At 43.9% G+C, this 18,855-nt stretch overlaps 3 protein-coding genes across 5 annotated transcripts in view; 2 read left to right on the forward strand and 1 right to left on the reverse strand.

The window, feature by feature from the left end:
* The window catches only part of LOC139773838 (A disintegrin and metalloproteinase with thrombospondin motifs 6), a 10,653-nt gene extending 7,009 nt beyond the window's left edge, over window positions 1–3,644 (forward strand). For all 3 annotated transcript variants that reach the window (XM_071708595.1, XM_071708594.1, XM_071708596.1), the window contains 4 exons: window positions 186–306; window positions 512–626; window positions 1,068–1,318; window positions 1,688–3,644. In XM_071708595.1, coding sequence (XP_071564696.1) covers window positions 186–306; window positions 512–626; window positions 1,068–1,318; window positions 1,688–2,465 — 1,265 coding nt within the window. In that variant the 3' untranslated portion in view covers window positions 2,466–3,644. The remainder of the gene's footprint in view (window positions 1–185; window positions 307–511; window positions 627–1,067; window positions 1,319–1,687) is intronic.
* LOC139773837 (A disintegrin and metalloproteinase with thrombospondin motifs 7) overlaps window positions 1,887–18,855 on the forward strand; it is a 62,209-nt gene continuing 45,240 nt past the window's right edge. Inside the window, exon 1 of the mRNA XM_071708592.1 lies at window positions 1,887–2,016. The gene's annotated coding sequence lies outside the window, so the exon portion shown is untranslated. The remainder of the gene's footprint in view (window positions 2,017–18,855) is intronic.
* Window positions 3,578–15,082, reverse strand: LOC139773844 (A disintegrin and metalloproteinase with thrombospondin motifs 7). The gene is made up of 18 exons (XM_071708616.1): window positions 14,621–15,082; window positions 13,973–14,348; window positions 11,591–11,756; window positions 11,018–11,322; window positions 10,641–10,765; window positions 10,426–10,572; window positions 9,987–10,133; window positions 9,399–9,546; window positions 8,829–8,924; window positions 8,041–8,250; window positions 7,278–7,514; window positions 6,405–6,528; window positions 6,187–6,313; window positions 5,871–5,991; window positions 5,339–5,482; window positions 5,123–5,241; window positions 4,385–4,554; window positions 3,578–4,285 (listed from the first exon to the last, which is right to left on the reverse strand). The coding sequence occupies exons 1-18, from the start codon at window positions 14,719–14,721 to the stop codon at window positions 3,681–3,683; spliced, it is 3,468 nt and encodes a 1,155-aa protein (XP_071564717.1). The 5' UTR covers window positions 14,722–15,082; the 3' UTR covers window positions 3,578–3,680.

Raw genomic sequence — 18,855 nt, forward strand, 5'->3', positions numbered from 1 at the left:
TATAAGTGTAAGAAAGAGAAAGAGAGAGAGAGAGAGAGAGAGAGAGAGAGAGAGAAACTTGTGACAGCCAAATAAATCCGCACTACGCAACACAACGCGATCCTGGGCTGAAATTGAAATTTGATGAATAATATCGCGCGTGGTAGCTTTTTGTAATAATCCTCCGCGCGAATTTTCGCGTTAAGGACTCAAGAAGATAACAGATGTGCCGGCCGGTGCCAGAAATATTCGCGTCGAGGAGGCAGAACCGACCAAATCCAGGATCGTGGTGCGCACCAGAAGTACGAAAACCGTGTTGATCGATGGGTAAGTGAAATTTTCTCTTCTATTTCTGTAACGCGTATGCACGTAATAATCTCGAGAAAACTGATCGAATGTTGCGAGTTAACGTCTCTAATTCGGTGCTCTTCTTCAACCTGCACTTCATCAATCTTGTCACGTTTATGACATATCACGCAAATAACGATACCAATCTTACTCTATAATTAACAACGCGGTGTGATTATTTCAGTAACCGTCTAGGAATGTTCAATGTGCCGGGTTCCAAGGCGTGGCTGGGAATGATAAGGCCGAGGCAGGAAGCTTTGAACATACCGGGACCCGTCACTGAGGACTTGATTATATTGGTAAACATAATGAACGCACTCCGCTAATTAGTCGCTACTCTCGGCAAATCGATAACGTATCTCAAACAAGGTGTTCGAACTTGGACATGTGCTATCGGCAAGAACGCGCAAGAAGAAACGTTTTTCAGAACATTTCATGTTCAATTAAAATCGTAGTACTGCTATAATAATCAGTTGCTATAATCTTCAAAGAAAGCGGTTTCAAATCGAGTTCTTTTTTCAGATATAATTTCCAACTCTTGCCGACGCAACGCGAATAAAATTTAAACGTTTTACGAAACGGCTAAAAATTAAATTTTTATTTCTGAAGACGTAAATACAGTGCACATTTTCCCGCTTTTATATCGAAGTAAATACCGTGTTATTTTAGAAACTGCATTAAAGAGAAATTTAATTTTATCCTATCGCAGTATTCTCTTTGACAGCTAATTAATCTGGCAGGTTTTAGCAAAGGAGAACGTCACATTGAAATACTCATTAGGATTGAAGCAGCGTACTCCCCGCAAACCTGAGTTCTCCTGGGACTTCATTGACTGGGAGAAATGCTCGGCAGGTTGCGGTCCGGGAGAACAGATATCGAAACCCCGTTGCATCGAGAAAATCGGTGGATTGGTGGACGATAAATTTTGCAGGAACATCAGTAAACCAGACGCAAAAGTCAGACCATGCAATCAAGCTCCCTGCATACCGCGGCAAGTTTACTGCTATATTTACAATTTTTCACACTTGAAATATTTTAAAGTTATCAGAACATATAAGAAAAAAATAATTATAATGATCTTTAACGAGGCTTGATATGGTGGATACAAAATCAATTACGTGTCAAAGGATTTACACCGCCCTCATTATTTCTAATAGGCAATATAATAATAACACGTTTGCACATATACATCGCCCTCATATCGTGATTGTATTTCGTCCATATCACGTCCACGCGTCGGACGGAATTGTCACTTTTATCTTGAGAAAACGAATGGACATGACACCGCGCGATAATCGCCGTCGCCCCACCGTCGCTGACTAATTAAAAGCCTCGCTCTTATCTTCGCGCGCGATTCCAGGTGGATCATTGGCGAATGGCAAGGCTGCACACCATGCACGCCAGGCTGCAAGCGAAGGCGCGCTGTCAAATGTGTACGACCCGTCGGCCGTGGCGAGCAGGATCTCGATGTGGTCGAGGACAGCTACTGCCAAGGACCGAAGCCAAGGGAGTCGGCGCCTTGCGAAGCCAGCCGGCGAAGACGAGAGGACAGAGGTGCCGCCGACGACAAACGCGAGCTCTCCTCCGTTCGCTCGAGCACGCTAACGCGACAAAACGACTTCATTAGAGCTGCTCGAGCGACCGTTAAGACGGCTTTAAGCGGCGCCGTCGCGGAGGACCGACATCCAGGTGATTTCTCTACACGAGCGTCCAATCGTTCTTGTTCGATCGGCACCGGGTACGTTAATGCGCTTCCAAGCGAGACAATGAGCTTAATTTCAGCGGACGCGATTCGAAATTCGACCAAGACTCGTCGAGATCGTTCTCAGATAGATAAAAAATCGAGGAATGCACCGAACGATACGGGGAAGATAAATGCGAACAAAATTAAGAAGGAGATAGTGATCGATAAAGAGGACATTCAGAACCTAACGCTCACGATTATTCTGGAGCGCGATGAAAAGAACGTCGTAACGAATTTTCCAAAGGATTTCGAGCCGCGACCGTCGGAGAATAGCACGGAATTTACCTTGGTCGGTATGGATGCTCTCAGATACATACAGAGAATTCAGGAAGAAGCGCGCGCCTCTTCCGAGGTCTCGATTTTTCGCGAACGACGTGCATGCAATACGCGATGAAATAGACCGATGGCGCAAATGATGGCGCGAGGAGAAATTCGAGCGCTCCTCGGCGCGATGAAAGAGAAAAGAATTTATTATCATACGTGAACGCATCGATTATTCTCGCGCGAAGTGTATGCTCTTTCGGAACGGCGAATCCGCGGCGCAAACGAGTGGAGACGACGCGCGTCTGAAAGACGAATCTGCGTCGATTCGAGGAGACGGATTATGCGATCTATCAAAGAGACTTTTACGAGTCGTTGAATAGAACGACGCTGCACGATGCTGCGCTGCTCTCGGAGCGTGTAACGCGCGCGGCGCGTGCAGATCGCCGATGCTTCGAAGCGATAAAAACAATCGTTACGTTATACGACCGAATTATACGTATGGCGCGCGTTTTTATACAGGCGTATCGAATTTTAACGATCGGACAGAGCAGAAAACTCGGCTCGATTGTCGGGAGTCCGTTAGTCGCAAGATGAATCGGCCCGATTAAATCAGCGACGTTGTTTAAGTCCGGCTAACACGGCCATAATTGACGATAAAGCGGCAATAGATCTGCCGGAGCCCGAAGATAATCTCTCAATATGCGGCGGTATATATGCGGCAACGGGCGACATAAATTACGCTTGAACGACGCGAGGAGGATGATTTCCCGCGACCCACTAACGAGTCCCGCCGTTGAACATTGATCTTTCAGATTCATCGTTCGCTATGTTATTTATGGCGGGAGCGATACTTTGTAATGATCCGAGATTGCAGACGTTTGCCTCCCCCTTAATGTCTTGAGGGGGTACCACAGGGAAATGCCTAGCGCGCGACATTTTCTTGTACCAATAAAGATTAAATGCTAAAAAAACGCGCGCGAGTCATTAATCTTGAGTTCGTATTCGTTCTACGTAACAAGGTTCCGTAACACGAACGTCTGTTTGTCTGTCTAGCGAGCATCGCGGACAAGCGTCATATCGACGGACGTTATTTTCTGTTCCGCCACACGCGGCACTTTTCGTATTACCTAGACGTTTTATTTGACTTGACGGCCTTCATCCCGTCAAGCTAATCAATCACGTGCGACATGAATCAGCAAAGAGCAGGTCTTGTAACGGAGTATGTAATAGCTAGCTTTTCGATCCATATCTGAATATTCATATATTTCTGAAACTTATACACGGACGATAACTATATACGGAGCTAACGTACATTTATCGCAACATTTAATTTTTTTTCTTTTGCTCAACGTCTTTTTTCCGCGGTATCGATGGATTGAGACGGATCGAGAGCCTCGTTCTCGGCAATGGAAACAGCGCGCGGACCCGCTGTCAGATTATGATGGGCCAACTGTTCGATAAGTTTGACCGCCTGAGCGCCCCTGTACACCTTCTCCTGGCTCGTATCGATGCCAACGCCGACGCGATCGCCGGCTTCCTGAAACGCCTTGTCCGACAGATTCGACTGAAGGGACTCGTCCATGTACGGTGCCTGCATCAGCACAACATTCCCGATGGGTATCGAATCCTTGATGATGGAGCCCGGTTTCAGCGTAGTAAATCTCTCCTCCGCGTCGCAGGTGCGCTTACGCTTGTCCTCGTTTGTCATCGCCCAGTCGCGAAGGACCTGCCGGAAGTCTCGGGCGGCGCTCGTCCCTTCGAGCTCGTCGCCGTCGCGCAACTTGTCGCGGGTCCTTTCCAAGTAACGGACCAGACCGAGGTCGACGAATCTGTCGATCATTCTCCGTCGATCGTCTGGCGATAAGTCCGCTCTCTCTCTCACATTCATGCGCTCCTGCTCGTCGGATCGTCGAGTTTTCTTAGGACACATCGTTCTGCAAGGTCTTGTACCTGGAACGAATGCAACATGAGCGTTTTCGCGACAGAATTATCGCAAATCTTGAATTTTTACTTGAAAAATACTACAAACGCGCAAGGCCACGATTGTACCTATACACTCTTCTTTCTGCCTCGGCACGCGACCTTTACACGCGTCTAGATTTGCCTGCACATCGTCCTCCCCGGGTCTGGCACCTGGCCTCACGCATTGAACCTTGCGGTGTCTCATACCCTTCTTTCCGTCGCAGGCACTGCATTTACTCCATTGACTCACTCTCCATCTACACGCGCGACCGGCGACGGACATGGATTTATTTGCTTTACATCAGATTCGTCGAGCGGACGCTAATGTGCGCGCAAAACGCTAGATCGATGTTTATGCGATGCTGAGTTAACATCTTATTTATCGGCGAACGTATGCGGGCATAGGTGCGTAGTACTACGTCATCGTTAAAGAAGGAACTAAGATCGATGGAGCGGAAGCCAATAGCGCTCAGAGATTTTTATCTCAACGTCGTAAGTATTATTTGAACTGTTGTTGTTGGACGGGAACAGTGATAAGTTATATTTTCTTCTACTAGGAAAATTTTTTTTGTTACTACGTATTGCTACGCGATCTAGCTGTTGGAAATAAAAAAGCACCGATGCAAAAAAAATGTCGAATTTTATATTACGCTATAAGAATTGCGTATTTATATTATTTCTCTATAAAACAGGTTTTACTTTATTAAATTTCTGTTTAAAAATGCTACTTTGCACCGCCCAATGAATTATCTTACCACGTGAAATTACGACGCATTGTCTACATCTACGCGGAACTTACGGACTGTCTGGAGCTACGCGGCTTACTTTGCGGGACAAGGGGCCTGATTGCAAATGCGGCTCTTCGCTTCCGGGCGCGGTATACCGTCGCAGAAGTTGGGCGTCACTCGTCCACCCTGTTCCTCGATGCAGGACGGCTCGGATACCTGCGCAAATCGATGACACGTCCTTCGCATAAAAGCGGTCGCATTCGCGGTTGCATTAGGCACCCGCGTGCGCGTGTAACGTTGTCACATAAATTACCATCGTGCCACCGTCGCACTTAGCGTTGCATTCTGACCACTCGACGAAGTCCCACATATACTTGGGCGTGTACGATGCATTCGTCGATCTCACGTAGTATTTATAATCTATTCCAGGGTTGTCTTGGGGATTGAAGAACACGTACTAAAAGGGTAAACAAAAATCATATGATAAACTTTTAACATTTTCTAGCATTTTTTAGATATAATAATGCAGTATACACTAAAAATTATAAAACTTTAATTAAATTATCCAAAAACAGATTAACATTTTTAATCTATAATTTGAAAATTATATAGACATATTTTATCATCAATTCACAGCAATTGAAAGAATAAAATATTCGTAACGATTTTGCGAAAAGATAATTTGCTATAAATAAATTTGTAATCATACAAAAATTTACTACGAATAAAAGATACATTCGCGATATTAGATTTTTATACGATAGAGTTTATATATATCGCGCAAAACCGATAATTACGTCGTACGATATCATCGAGATAATCGTTGGAAAATGAACATAGTTTACTTGTATCTCGATATCTTCGGATATCGGACCTTTCATTTCCACTACTTCCTTGTCCGGCTCCGGATGCGTGTAGATAATCATCGTTCCAGCACACTCGTAATCTCCGCTCTTAAACTCGCGGCTGTGCGAACGACAACGTCATAAAAGTATATACCGTAAAAAATACGTTGCACGCTTTATCATCGTTACGAAAAGCATCTGCGCGTATCAATTTTCTCGGGACGTTTATGTGCGCTATGGGCGTTATAAATTAAAGACAGAAAAGAGAACAGAAAAGAGGAGAGCGAGAGTCGCGCAAGAGTTTGCGGAAGCTCACTTGTCTCCATTGATGCAGTATGTTTTATCTTTTTCGAGTTTCACGGCCAGCATGTTCTCGCTGGGTTTTCTCTCGGAAACCAGCACATTTCGAGCTCCCCTCGGAATTGTCACGATCTTCACATACGCTGCGAAGAGAGAGAGGAACGATGTATCACGGAGGAAGGAACTGTGCGATTTCATTTGACAAGTCGTGAGCACAATCTACTGAATTTTTACCGCTTTGCGACACTGTTTCAGTAAACTTGCCCTCCACCGGGCTGCATTTGGTCCCATCGCCCTTACATATGCCGCATTTATCTTCGATTGCGTCCGAGTCTATCACCCAATCGCATCCAACTTTCTACAGTGCGAGAAACATGTGTCACTATATTTAACATGATAAAAATCATAAATGCCACAAAAGTAAAAATTTCTCACAAAGTAAAATAATTTAAAAGATATTTTATTTGTAAGAAAAAAGAAAGAGCATTTTTTGTAATAAAATATGTTAGTGCAACTGTAAATTTTCCGTTAATTAATAATAGATAGTTAAAGCCAGCTACGAACAAAGTAATTACAAACCCGTATATAAGAACTCTGCTACTAAATTTAATTTTGCTATCTCGCTAGAGTAACACAAAAAGTGTCATAGACGCGCTGGTATTTAACGCTTTTAATTATTTCGAATGTATTTATTTAATTATGTGCATGCATTTATGCTTTATTACAAACACATAATAAGTGCCTGGAACATATCGGAGCACAATTTCCGTTAGAGAATTTTGAACCTTTGAATCATTTTAAAAAAAAATCGATAAAATTCGAAGATGTAGAAAGTCCAGAAAAACGATCATAGAGAATTTTTTAAATTTATAACACTTGCAAATTATGCATATATCAATATAGATATTTTTTAAAACTTTTTTATATCTTTTATATGTATGTATATTCGGTTTGCTGTTTTATTTCTCACGTAGATATGAGAAATATTGGGAAAGTTCGATGTTTTAGCTAATGAATTTTCATTGGTTCAGCATGACAATCCTAGCGCGGACAGTAGAGATTTCTCGACAAGACGTGATTCTATTCCAAAAAGTTACAATTTCACACCCTGCACGTTCCGGAGATGCACATGTAGTTGGTCCCGGCCTTGCAGGGTGTCGAATCGCTCGCCGTCGGCGAGATCTTCACGTAGGTTTGCTTCTCGTTGATGCAGTAGAGCGCGCAAGGCTCTAATTTCGGGTCCATGTATGGCTTCCATTGATGAAGCCCGTCCGTCAGGATCTCCTCGTTGTCGTGTTCCGAGCACTGTACCGCACGGTACGGCGGTTTCGTCGGGTCGCAGGGCTGCGCAATTTAACGCGGAACGTTACAGCGAATGTGTAACGGAATTCCATGCGGGATGGTATACAGGAGAATTGTGACAGCGTAGAGAATCGTCGTACGACTAAAAAGAATTAAAACGTTTCGCCGAGCTCCGTCACGGCGATGCTCGCGGCAATGATAGAGTCTCTCTCTCTCTCTCTTCCCGTCTCTTCCCTCCCTAACTAAATTTGTTACAGCGTGTTGTACCGCTCGCGTCGCTATGTAGCAATATGAAATGGTAACGCGCGGTATCTCGCTGTTGAAATACGTAAAAATCTCGTAAGCGTGACGAACCAATATTGTCAACTACCTCTTCGCCGTAGTAATGAAAATAAGACAGAGACACGGCCCATCGCCGCTATATACCTTGGAATGTGTAATTTGGCTAGCAGTTTGAAAACCATGAAAATCGTCAGGAGAAATTAACGCGATAGGGTAGAAATTAAGGCCAAAGTCGCTTACTGAGACTCGCTGGTACGCGAGAAGCAACGGAAGATGTGCGATTTACCGTAGTGTTGCAAGTGAAGAGCCTTCTTCTCTCGCCAATGCAGTATCTGCCGCGATTCGCCGGCACCGGCCGGTCGCATTCTCTCTCGGAGTACTTAAGGCCACCGCCGCAGGACCTGCTGCAAGGACCCATGGGACCCCAATCGCCCCATCCGCCGTGCACCGCGGCCGGTCGGGTGCCCATGTCCACGCACTTCTTGTGGATGCACCACTAGAAAAATTCGCGCGCAACGCTTTTTTTTATATTATCTTTGTGTGTCCCGCGGGTTAGGAGAATGCAATATGTCTCGCGGGCTACTCCCCGCGCCTCCGTGCTTCACGCGAATACCAATTTCCAGCGCGCGGAGAGTCGCGCGCGAAGTTTCCTGACACTTCAATTTATTTCCCCGGCGCGATTAAATCTACGTCCGCCGCTCGCGAGCGCGCCGAAGGCGACGAAATCTACATCCGCGCGAGAAGCCGACGCACGGGGAGAGAAGGCGCGTCGTTTAATAAATCTCTCTCCGCTCCGCGGAGAAAGAGAGAGGAGAGGGAGGAACGCCCTTTTATTCCGCTACGTTTCCGGCGGCGTTCCGGGACACGCGGGTCGCGCCTCGTAAATGGCTTTCGATTCGCGTCGAAAGCCATTTGCGCTCGCGTTAGTTTGATAATTGATGTCACCTCGTATTATTTACGTCGCCGGTAATATCTGCGGATGCATAAACAACGACGCTAAGCGGCTGCTAAATAATCCGCGCCGGGAATATATTTTGCCGGTGGAAACAGGTTCTCTACCTAAGCCGCGCGCACCTTATTCTCACCGCACTTGGTACCGTCAGCCTTCGGCGTCCCCAGGGAATAACAGCTCGTATTGGTCAAGCACCACAGGTTCTCGCAGCCACTCGCCTGAAATATACACACGGTCGCAGAGAGCCCGGGCTAATCAGATTAGTTTTAAAGGAACAGAAAGAGAGAGAGAAAGCACGACTCGAACGTGATCTTGTACGATACCGAACTGTCACCTCGTGAACACTACCCTGAAATCCGATACTGACACAGAAACAGACGTTACGCGGCAAATATAACTTCGAATAATTTATTCAGAGAGTGAATATTCCGTCAGCGCGATCGGGATAATCGAATATACCTTGTCCGAGCAAATATAACAAGTGATGAATAAAAGCCATTTCATTTCCGACGAGCAAATGATAGATAAAATGTAAACGAAATGCAGGTAGTTGATATATAATAGAAGAATTTATCGACGATTAATGAGAAGAACATTGAATTTCGCTAAATAGTAATTTGCGATTCGTGATAATCGGACCAAAGACACTAAAATGCAATTAAAATCGCATGCAAAGTCGATCGAAACTTTACTTGAGGTTGCGGGCACACTTTCGAGCCAGGAAACTGCATGTCACATTGGAAAGCAGCGTCATACATCGCACCCGGCAACATGTTAGGATATCTCAGTTTCTCCGGGGGACTTCTTGGATTGTCGTTCAAACAATCGCCCAATCCGCTCCTTATTCACAGATAAGTTATCATAAAATTAATTATAATTGAACAATTAAATATTTCAAATTATTAAATATTAAAAAATGACCGTTTTTAATAGATATTTTCAGTAAACAGCACGACATGGAATTCTCGCTTTAAAAATAAAATATATCATTATAGATTTATCAAACAGATTATAATCCATTAATTCTGTTAGAGTTTGATAATAATATTACAAAATAATTAATAAATAAAATTTATGTGACAAATGTATTGTACAAATATCTAGTAAAAGGAACGATATTGATCGATCAGACAAAATCCTAAATATCTTTACTGGAATAATATTTTCACAGAACTATGTGTGTTAAGTGTGTTATATATTCGCATAAAGTCGTGCATCATTGCGCAATTAAAAACGGCCATTATTTATGCACCGTCATTACTTATGTAACTCGGTTTTACTCGAGAAACGCTGTTATAAATTTCCTGCTGCAACTCGACCATCGGATGGTATATAAGAAGACGATAGGGGACATAATAAAGTAGCTATCGTCCGTGTCCTTCGATGGACATCCACTGACTTCGGGCTCGTCATGAGAACAACCCATTCTATAAGATAGCATTTTTGTAAGAAAGCAGAATGGCCTTTGTTTAAAAGTTTTTTCTTTCTCGTGTTAAAACACAACATTGAAAGGAGCATTGGAATTTTGCATCTTTGATTGTATTATTGCAATAATTGCATAAAGTGGTTATAAGAAATCGATGATGTAATAAACGTTTAAAAAAATAGTTAATTTTACACCAAAAATTATTTCTGCTTTCGAAGAATTCAAAACTTGTATCGTTTTTTTAAAGACAATTTCGAACAAATTTGTTTACGATTGAGATACATGGACAGTACACGTGACCAACTTCGTGAGCAATCACGATGCCGAGCAGAAGTCCGTTGTCTTCATTAATGCATGCAGCCTTCGCCGAGTCGCAGGCCGCAGCGACATGAGCCAGACCCATTAGGTCGCAATTGGTTCCCTCCGAGCAAATGTCATACCTGAGGATACATGCGAATAGCAATGCGATGTACACGACGATTAGGTCTCGGTTGCCCAGGAAAATTACCTGGTAACCAATACCGCGATATCGTAATGATTTGGATGCGTGTCATCCTTCGGATTCATTTTCTCTGCCCACTTCGCGAAACTCTCCAACGTATTCTCGGCAGCCGGACTGATGAGCAAATCTATCTACGAGCACATCAAGATCCAATAAATCGGACATTAACGTCACACGTAAATATTGCTTTTCTAATCTAATTAGTAAAAACTATTCTTTTTTTCAAAGAATTGGAGGTAATACTACATTTGATGTCTGTAACATTTATTAATTTAACCAATTTATTTATTTCAGGTAAATAAGGTATCGACAACGTTTATTGCGGCCTTTTTCTTTTTCTTGTTGAATGTATCTTTTATATTATATATGCGATCGCACGTTACCTCCTCTTTCTCTTTCTCCAAATATACCACGCGCACCAAGACGACGTCTATCTGATTCCCCACGGAATTGTCGTGATAAAAATCGGACACCATGTTCATGACCGTCAAGAGGTACTGCTCGTAATCCGTCTTGTTGTGGAAGTCGAGGAATCTCCGATCGGCGATCAGTCCAATTTCAATGTAACGATGTATACTGTGCGTTCCCGTAGATACCGCGGTATCGCGCCTCGCGCCGGGAGAATTATTTTCCATTAGTTGCATCTGCCTTTTAGTCAGCTGCTCCGCCCACGCCGACTCCCAGTTGTCTGTTAAAGCGGGAATGAGCTTCCACAAACTACGCGCCATTATTTGTCACTTGCTCGTAACTATGCGGAATCCTCTCGCGTTACGGTACATAATAAATGTTCGCGACACGGACCGGGGAACTATATCGTCTCGAGCTAAAGTGAAATGTTAAAGTAATAAATGGTGGAATATGGCCCGACAACGCCCCGTTCAAAATTACTTTTGGGAAGGAGGGAAACAAAAGGATAGGAATACACACAGGCTAAAATATCTGAGGTGGTAACTAACCGTCGGTCCCGCAGTGTCTTTTCGATACGGTATCGGTTTGCCCTTTCTTCTCGTGCGGCGCATCTCGTTTGTAAGCCACGTGAATGTGTTGCCCGTCGGGCTCGGGTTCCGCCTGATACACTGGCTCGATGAAGTACCGTCCGTGATTAGTTTGCACGTAACCAGCCTGCGCGCGAGAGGTGTGTCACGTTCCCGATAATAATATGAAATAAAATATTGACATTCATATTTACGACGTGGCACATTAGTTAGCTGACGTAAAGTCGCTGTGTTGCAAGATTTTGATCGCGTTAAAGATCAGCGTTACAATTAGGGTGTGAAATTACGTATATTAAATATCGTAAACGCTATTTCTTTCTCGCCGTATAACATATATTAAGATTTATGAACAGTCGAATTAATTCTGCCAGGATTCTATCTGGTTATTAGTTTCGGCATTTCGATATAGATAAGTTATGGCAGACTGCGTCCATGCCTGAGATATATCTTTAAAATTAGCGTGATATAAATATATTATTATACGTCGAAAAAGCCGTGTAGAAACTGATAGAGCCGATGATATTCATCGAGTAGACGTCACAGAGTGGAAAAGGCCAAACGCGTCACATTCCACGTGACATTTCGGTCGATTCGCGCCGCTCCGTCATTTAGAAACGTTTACAAACCCTGCATTTAACGGGTCACCTGTTACGGACGCGAATGTCGTTTCGTTGATTCGTTTCGCCGCAAATTCGCGTGACCGCGGCGGAAAATCGTAGATGGTAATCGCGCTCTCGACATGCGTCGCGACTTTACGTTTAATAGAATCAACTAGGCATTCCACCCGTTTCGCGCAGTTTGCAGGTTTATCTGCGCGCGTAATCGTTCGCCTTGTACTCTGAAAATAACGAGCCGCGCGGCGGAAAACTACTTTCGAGGCTATTGAGGGTATCACACTGTAATACAACTATCGCTTCGTATATTCGAAACGCAAATATCGAGTTCGTACGCAACGTAATCGAAAAAAACTCAATTTTCTCTAATGTCGCAGTCAAGCTGTTGTTGAATAAAAAAAGTATATACTTTATAAAAGTATCGACAGCGCTCTCGTAGGTGTGTTGTGACCCGATTCTTACTATCGTTCGTTCTATTTTTCGGAAAAAGCTGTCGCGTAATCAAACCGACGATATGCAAGTGCAGCGTGCCACAATGAATATTGCATCGCTATAACGCCGTGATTAAATGCCGCTGCGTGACACACGTGTTTCGCAGCGCGCTCCCAGTTTACCCAGGATCGACGCTTTTATTACGCACTTAGAAACGTGCATGTTAATACGGTGCATTTGCATGTGGATCGATGCGTATTGTCCTGCAATGTCATCGATTGTATTGTACGTGTTTGTCGATCCGTTTCTATTTTCGTGATGATCGCAGACGCAAAAATCGCATGACGGAGAAAATGGTGTAAACAGATGAAATTAGCAAGCGATAACAAATCTTATAATGATACAAATCTAGACCAGCCAAAATAGCATCGATGTTTATCTCTGTATAGACGTCTAGAGTCTGTATAGACGCCTGAAAATGTGGTGTGCTACTGAAATAACTTTTAGCATCGTCTACCGGGCTGCTTTGTTATAAATTGCAATTACATCACAAGCTCTTGAACATCTCGCACTGCGTTCTGTCCAATATTATTGCGTCGCGCTCGGTGATAGATAAAACGTAATAAAAATGCAAGAGAATATATCGTATCGCGAAACATGTCATAACATTCGCATCGAATTTCGACGGGATTTAGGGAATGTTCCAGCACAACCTTTCTACAATATCCGTCCGACTGCGCTTGCAATTCTCCTCTTGCTTCGTTAACGTTAATCTCCCGAAGGAATCCGTGGAACGCATTATGTGCACCAACCACGCTCGTAGCCACTTCGAAATTCTGTTCTATCTCTCCAGCTCGCAACTCTCATCAAAATTAATAACAAACCATACGAACCATACGAGCGAAGATTAAAATCCGGCTCGCGAACGCTACCGAAATGTTACATCAATCGATGTTTATCTCAATCTGGCTGAATTAATTAACTTTCCTCACGAAGAAGCAAATAAGATCGTCGAGTCACGCAATCATATTAATTAATTTACCTTTAAATGCATGAACGATCAATTAATATTATCTCTGCGAGATAATTAATATATTATATAAGTAAGTAGGCAAATATCCATGGAGATCAATTAACAATTAATTCCTCTATCGAAGAATATCCATCTAGGGTGAAAGGCGTACTTTGTCGCGACGAAGTATAAACATGCCTGAGATTCTTTTTTCGGTTCGTTAACACCGAGATCCTTGGGGTGAGCTATATATAGAATGTGCAACGTGTATTATATTATACTAACCACACCATCGCACAAAGACAGAGCCGCCCTGGAATTGGCGTGTCCCCGAACGGTACCGCGATAGTGACACTGTCGATCGGATGCCTTCCTGAAGCTCAGGCCCTCGTTGAGATTAGTGCTGATCCCGGCGCCTCGTGTCTCCACCACCATGTCGGGCGAGATAAATTCATGATACGGGCTGAGCTCCACGTGATGATCGATCCCGTTGAAGGGTAACACCAGGTGCAGTTTATTGGCCGACCCGAGGGATCGCTTGCCGCGCTCGCTGATCTCTCGGCGGTTATAGAAATTCGGCAGGGAATACGTGCTGAAGCTACCGTCCGCGAGCACACGCTTCGGTACCAAGAGCTCCGGCTCGTGGATGTCTCGGGTATACCTGGGTCAATTCATTTGCAAGGGACACAATTACATCACCGATGACGTCGACAACGATGTCGCGAATACAACGGCACTTTATAAATTTTTTAATTCTCTGTGACTGCATAAGTATCCCGTCAAATTTAAAAGATTGTTAAACAGCTTTTAGTCGCAACTTGTGTTGCACGCCCTTCGTCATAATTGTCATTTTATGAGAATCCGACGAGCATCAGTTACAGATTCCGTCACGGCGAGAAATTAACGGCGATTGCGAAATGCGAATGCACTTACCTACCGTGATATACGTTTCCGGGCGCGTTGGCGTATTTTTCGAGTAGACCGCCATCAACAGTCGCGGCGAAAAGCGTTAGAAGTGCCAGGAATACGATCATTATGACTGGGCTCGCGCTAAATCAGCCCGAATACGTGCCTGAAGTTGCCGGATGTCGGTGAACAGCCGAAGGAACGAAGTTGTTTCGCGCGAGCATATCCGGTTATATCGCGTCTACAATGACCGGAAATACAAGCGCTTTATTTATGCATCGATCTGACTAATGACATCGATAATCCAATTAAAATGCAACAACTGTGGAGATATATATATGTATACTGATGTATATCCATAAGCATTTCATATTTTGACAGAATATTGTCGTGTATATAGCTGTTATTGCAATGAGGCAATCTGCGCGCGTGAGAGAGAGAACAAAAGAGAAAGAGACATTAAACAAAATATTAATTAAAATAAAGTAGATAGTCATTTGAGAGATATCTATCAAAATAAACCAAAAATATATGTCATATTTTAATTTACATTACAAATTTGTACGAATCAGAAATATAGAATAATAAAAAGTATCGTTAACATATTAGAACAACCCCATCAAAATAAAAGATTCAAAATTCTTGTTTTAAATTACAGAAATTATTAAGATGCTTTTATTGGAATTTATATTGACTTTTGTCGAGATAAAAAATGATTATATGTACATATGCCAATTTATTTTCCATCCATTGTAATTTCCAACCATTGATTGTAATTTCTGTATAAGATGTCTATATAAAAATAACGCTGGTTATTACCTGTTGAGAATATCTTCATATATCAATTAACTCATCGTTATCATTATGAGTAACATACTTTATCAAGAGAATCTTCTAATTTACGAATATCACGATCATATTGGTATTTATATTGCCCATTTTGCGCAGACACGGAATTGATAAAGATAGAAAAAGACTAATACAAAAATTAAACTTTCAGTAGCGTGCAAATTTCACTCGTTACGAAATTATTTTCCGATCGGGCATCGTGAAAGCGATCCTCAATTTTACGGTATTACGATATTCGATATTGCATGCTCGTTACGTCGCCCATCCAGGGTCTTATTCGGCGAACCTCCCTCGTACATGACCGCGTTATCGGAAAACGGGGAACGACGGAAAGCAACAGACGAATTGAAAACTAAAAATTCGTGCCGTCGTGCGAACGACTCGGTACGACATTTAGATTTCACGGAAGGATGAACCGCGTTTAAGAGTTAGGAACTACGTAGTGCGGCACGTGAATATTATCATTCGCATTATCGACTACGACGCGATAAAATTTCATCCAATTTTACGCTTAGCTTGCAGTAACGGCATTTTGCATACACTTGTTGCACCTGGTTTAATGCCAATGGTAGAAAGAAAAAAATGCCGGTGTCAAGAGAAATGGCTTTATGATCCTTTCAAAGGATCATATAAAACAAAAAGTAAAGATAATGATCGAAACCTGCGGTCGTTCTTGCTCTACAAAAGTAAAAATAAAAAATATTATCGTAAAATTTACATTAAAAACCATATTTAATGTAAATACCTACTCGAGAAAAGATACACATTACATTTTCTAATATTACATTACATTATTTAATATTATCTTAGTATATTAGTTTTAATATTTCCTCATAGAGTAATTTTAAAATTGTTATTTCGGAATTAAAATATTATTACAAATAAATATTACAATTTTTCGACAAAAAACCAATTTGCGCGGTTTCAATAGCTTCAAAAATACGGACAAGCACACTTATACTATAAAAACTATATATGTTATTTCTCGTATAACGGATGCGTGTGTGCAAGTCTGCGTACGGTTATGTCCGAATCAGGCCAAATATGGGCCGAATCGGCCTCCGGAACGGGTCTGATAGTTTAATCTTAGTTTATTTTTTGGCCGCGTCAAGCGAGCAAGAACAATCGATGCTTTGTTATCCGTTAAAACCCGAAGCCAGTATAAATCAGAATCGCTTCCACGGACGCTGCTTCTTTACCTGCGCGAGAACGCCGGCAAGAATGGTGCATAGGTAATCGATGACTTTGCATATAAAACATAATAATAACATTATAAATTTCCAGGCCAAAGAGAGAAAGACAGAGAGAGAGTTCGATGAATAAATTAAACAACGCCGGCCGGCCAGCACGAATCAGCGGCGCCATCGATCAACGATCGCAACGGCTTTCCATTGAGGACAATGAATAAATTACGGGATGATATCCTACAATCGGCAGGATCCATTAACGAGGGCGCTAAAAATTCGTTGGACCAACCGGTCCGTATACAACGGCCGCTTGCAAAATAAACACGTTACTCACGCTAAAGCAGCTTATTGCTTCTTTTCGTTCCAAAGTACCTACAGCACACGATGAGCTCTCATTAGGATCTAGATCCATAATTTATTCTTTGCATTAGGGATTCTCGACGCGATGTATCTGAGGCTTACATTGTACACACGGCTATATTGAAGTATCATAATATCAGGTTTTTGTGTGTTCATTTCTAATCGTTATGGCCATGTCCCTTTACTCTTTCTCTATTTTTCGTTATTATCTGTTAATGCACGGGTATCTTATCGTCGCGTACGCTCTAAGAGCCATGCACCAAGTCCCGATATGTAAATATATAGTGTCCCTCTCCTTCTTCCATCCGCCTCGTCCACCGTTTCGCTGTATCAACCCTGCGGATATATCCATCCGCGGATGAAAGGCGTGGATGGGAAGGCTTATACGGGTGGTCTTTTTCGCGCTCGTCACTCCGGCTGTCGATGACAACCGGTCGTTGGCCGGTTGGATAATTAAGGATCTACCTGCGAGCGCGCCGCCGAGGGAAAAAGAACGTGCTCAATTGCCGGGGTCCGGGGTCTAGGGATGACGCTGCGCGTACACAGCGAAGGCACCCCGAGGCGGTGCAAAACGGGCCCCGTCGACGCGACGCGACGCGACGCGACGTCGTCACCGATGGTGGCAGGACGGAAAACGCGCGTCAGCATGTCGAGAGCCTATGACCGGTTATTCGTTTTCGCGAGCCGTAAACAGCGTATTAGCGACGTTAAACGGTCGACGACAAACGGACGAGCGCGCGCTGGAAGGAAGGCGAAGCTGTCTCACTGTTATTTACGGTTGTAACTCGCGGATTTTGCATAAGCGGCTCGTTGAGCGAGAAAGAGAGATTAGGGTGTCTCGACGCGGGCTTCCTTCATCAAGATCCCGCCTAATTCCTGTTTATATGACGCCGGGGCGCGGCCGAGCGCGACACGGGAAGGGAGTCGGAGGTCGGAGAATCGATCTAGCTTTCTTTGTGGGCGATTTAAATGACATTTCGCGCGAAAGGAAATCGACGTTGGTTGTTTCTGCAATCTTGTCGGATTACAAATGACGGTCACGGCGGAGAAAACACCGTGCGAAAAGTGTCTTACTGTTTACTTATTCAATCGTGGTCTCGATTGAGTTTCCGTCAGTGCTGGCGACGGTTGACTTAACTCGTGAAAACTGTCGATGGCCGTTCACGTCTTCGACCTTCCTCGAAAGCCGTCAAATTCAAATTAGTATTATCGACCGCCCATGCAGCCGCTTTACACGTTGCTGAATACCGGCGAGTATCCCGGCCTGTCATGCACATGAATGGAGAGACTCAATGCATCTTGGCGCGGATACGCTCCGGTAGACTTAATCAAACGTACACCGGCCGGCCAAGAGTTAATTCAACGCTACGGCCGATCGTTTGTCATACACGAAGGACAGAGTCCTCGTCCTCGGAGCGCGCGCGGGGGGTTGAGTTTTACCCGGAGCGGCGCAAAAACGACGTCCGCTGCGAGTAGAGTGGGTGGTCCCGCGTCTCGACGGCTCTCTCGGTGCTCGCGAGCGATATCGAGACACCGCCGCCGCTTTGCCAGAGATAGCACCTACGACGAGCAATAAAATCAGTACCGCGGCGGAGCACCGCCCTACCCTGTCAAGCCCTCTCCTGCCTCTCGAGACTATAAACTCATGAATAATACGATGAAGCCGCGATACCATCGGGCCACCGGGTATAAGCGCCGTAGAAGTCGCAAACACAGCGACGGTGCTAACTAATCGGGCGCGGCGGCGGCGGCGGCGGTGGCCGGATTTATCGCTCATCCGCGGAGTTGAATTACCGCTTTGCTTGCGAATTGTCGATCGATTTCGACGCGGCGATCGCATATTCATTATTAGACCGGCGTTATCGT

This window comes from Temnothorax nylanderi, unplaced genomic scaffold, assembly GCF_030848795.1.
Source record: "Temnothorax nylanderi isolate EJ_2023f unplaced genomic scaffold, tnyl_v1.0 TNYL_tig0070_pilon, whole genome shotgun sequence".
NCBI lineage: Eukaryota > Metazoa > Arthropoda > Insecta > Hymenoptera > Formicidae > Temnothorax > Temnothorax nylanderi.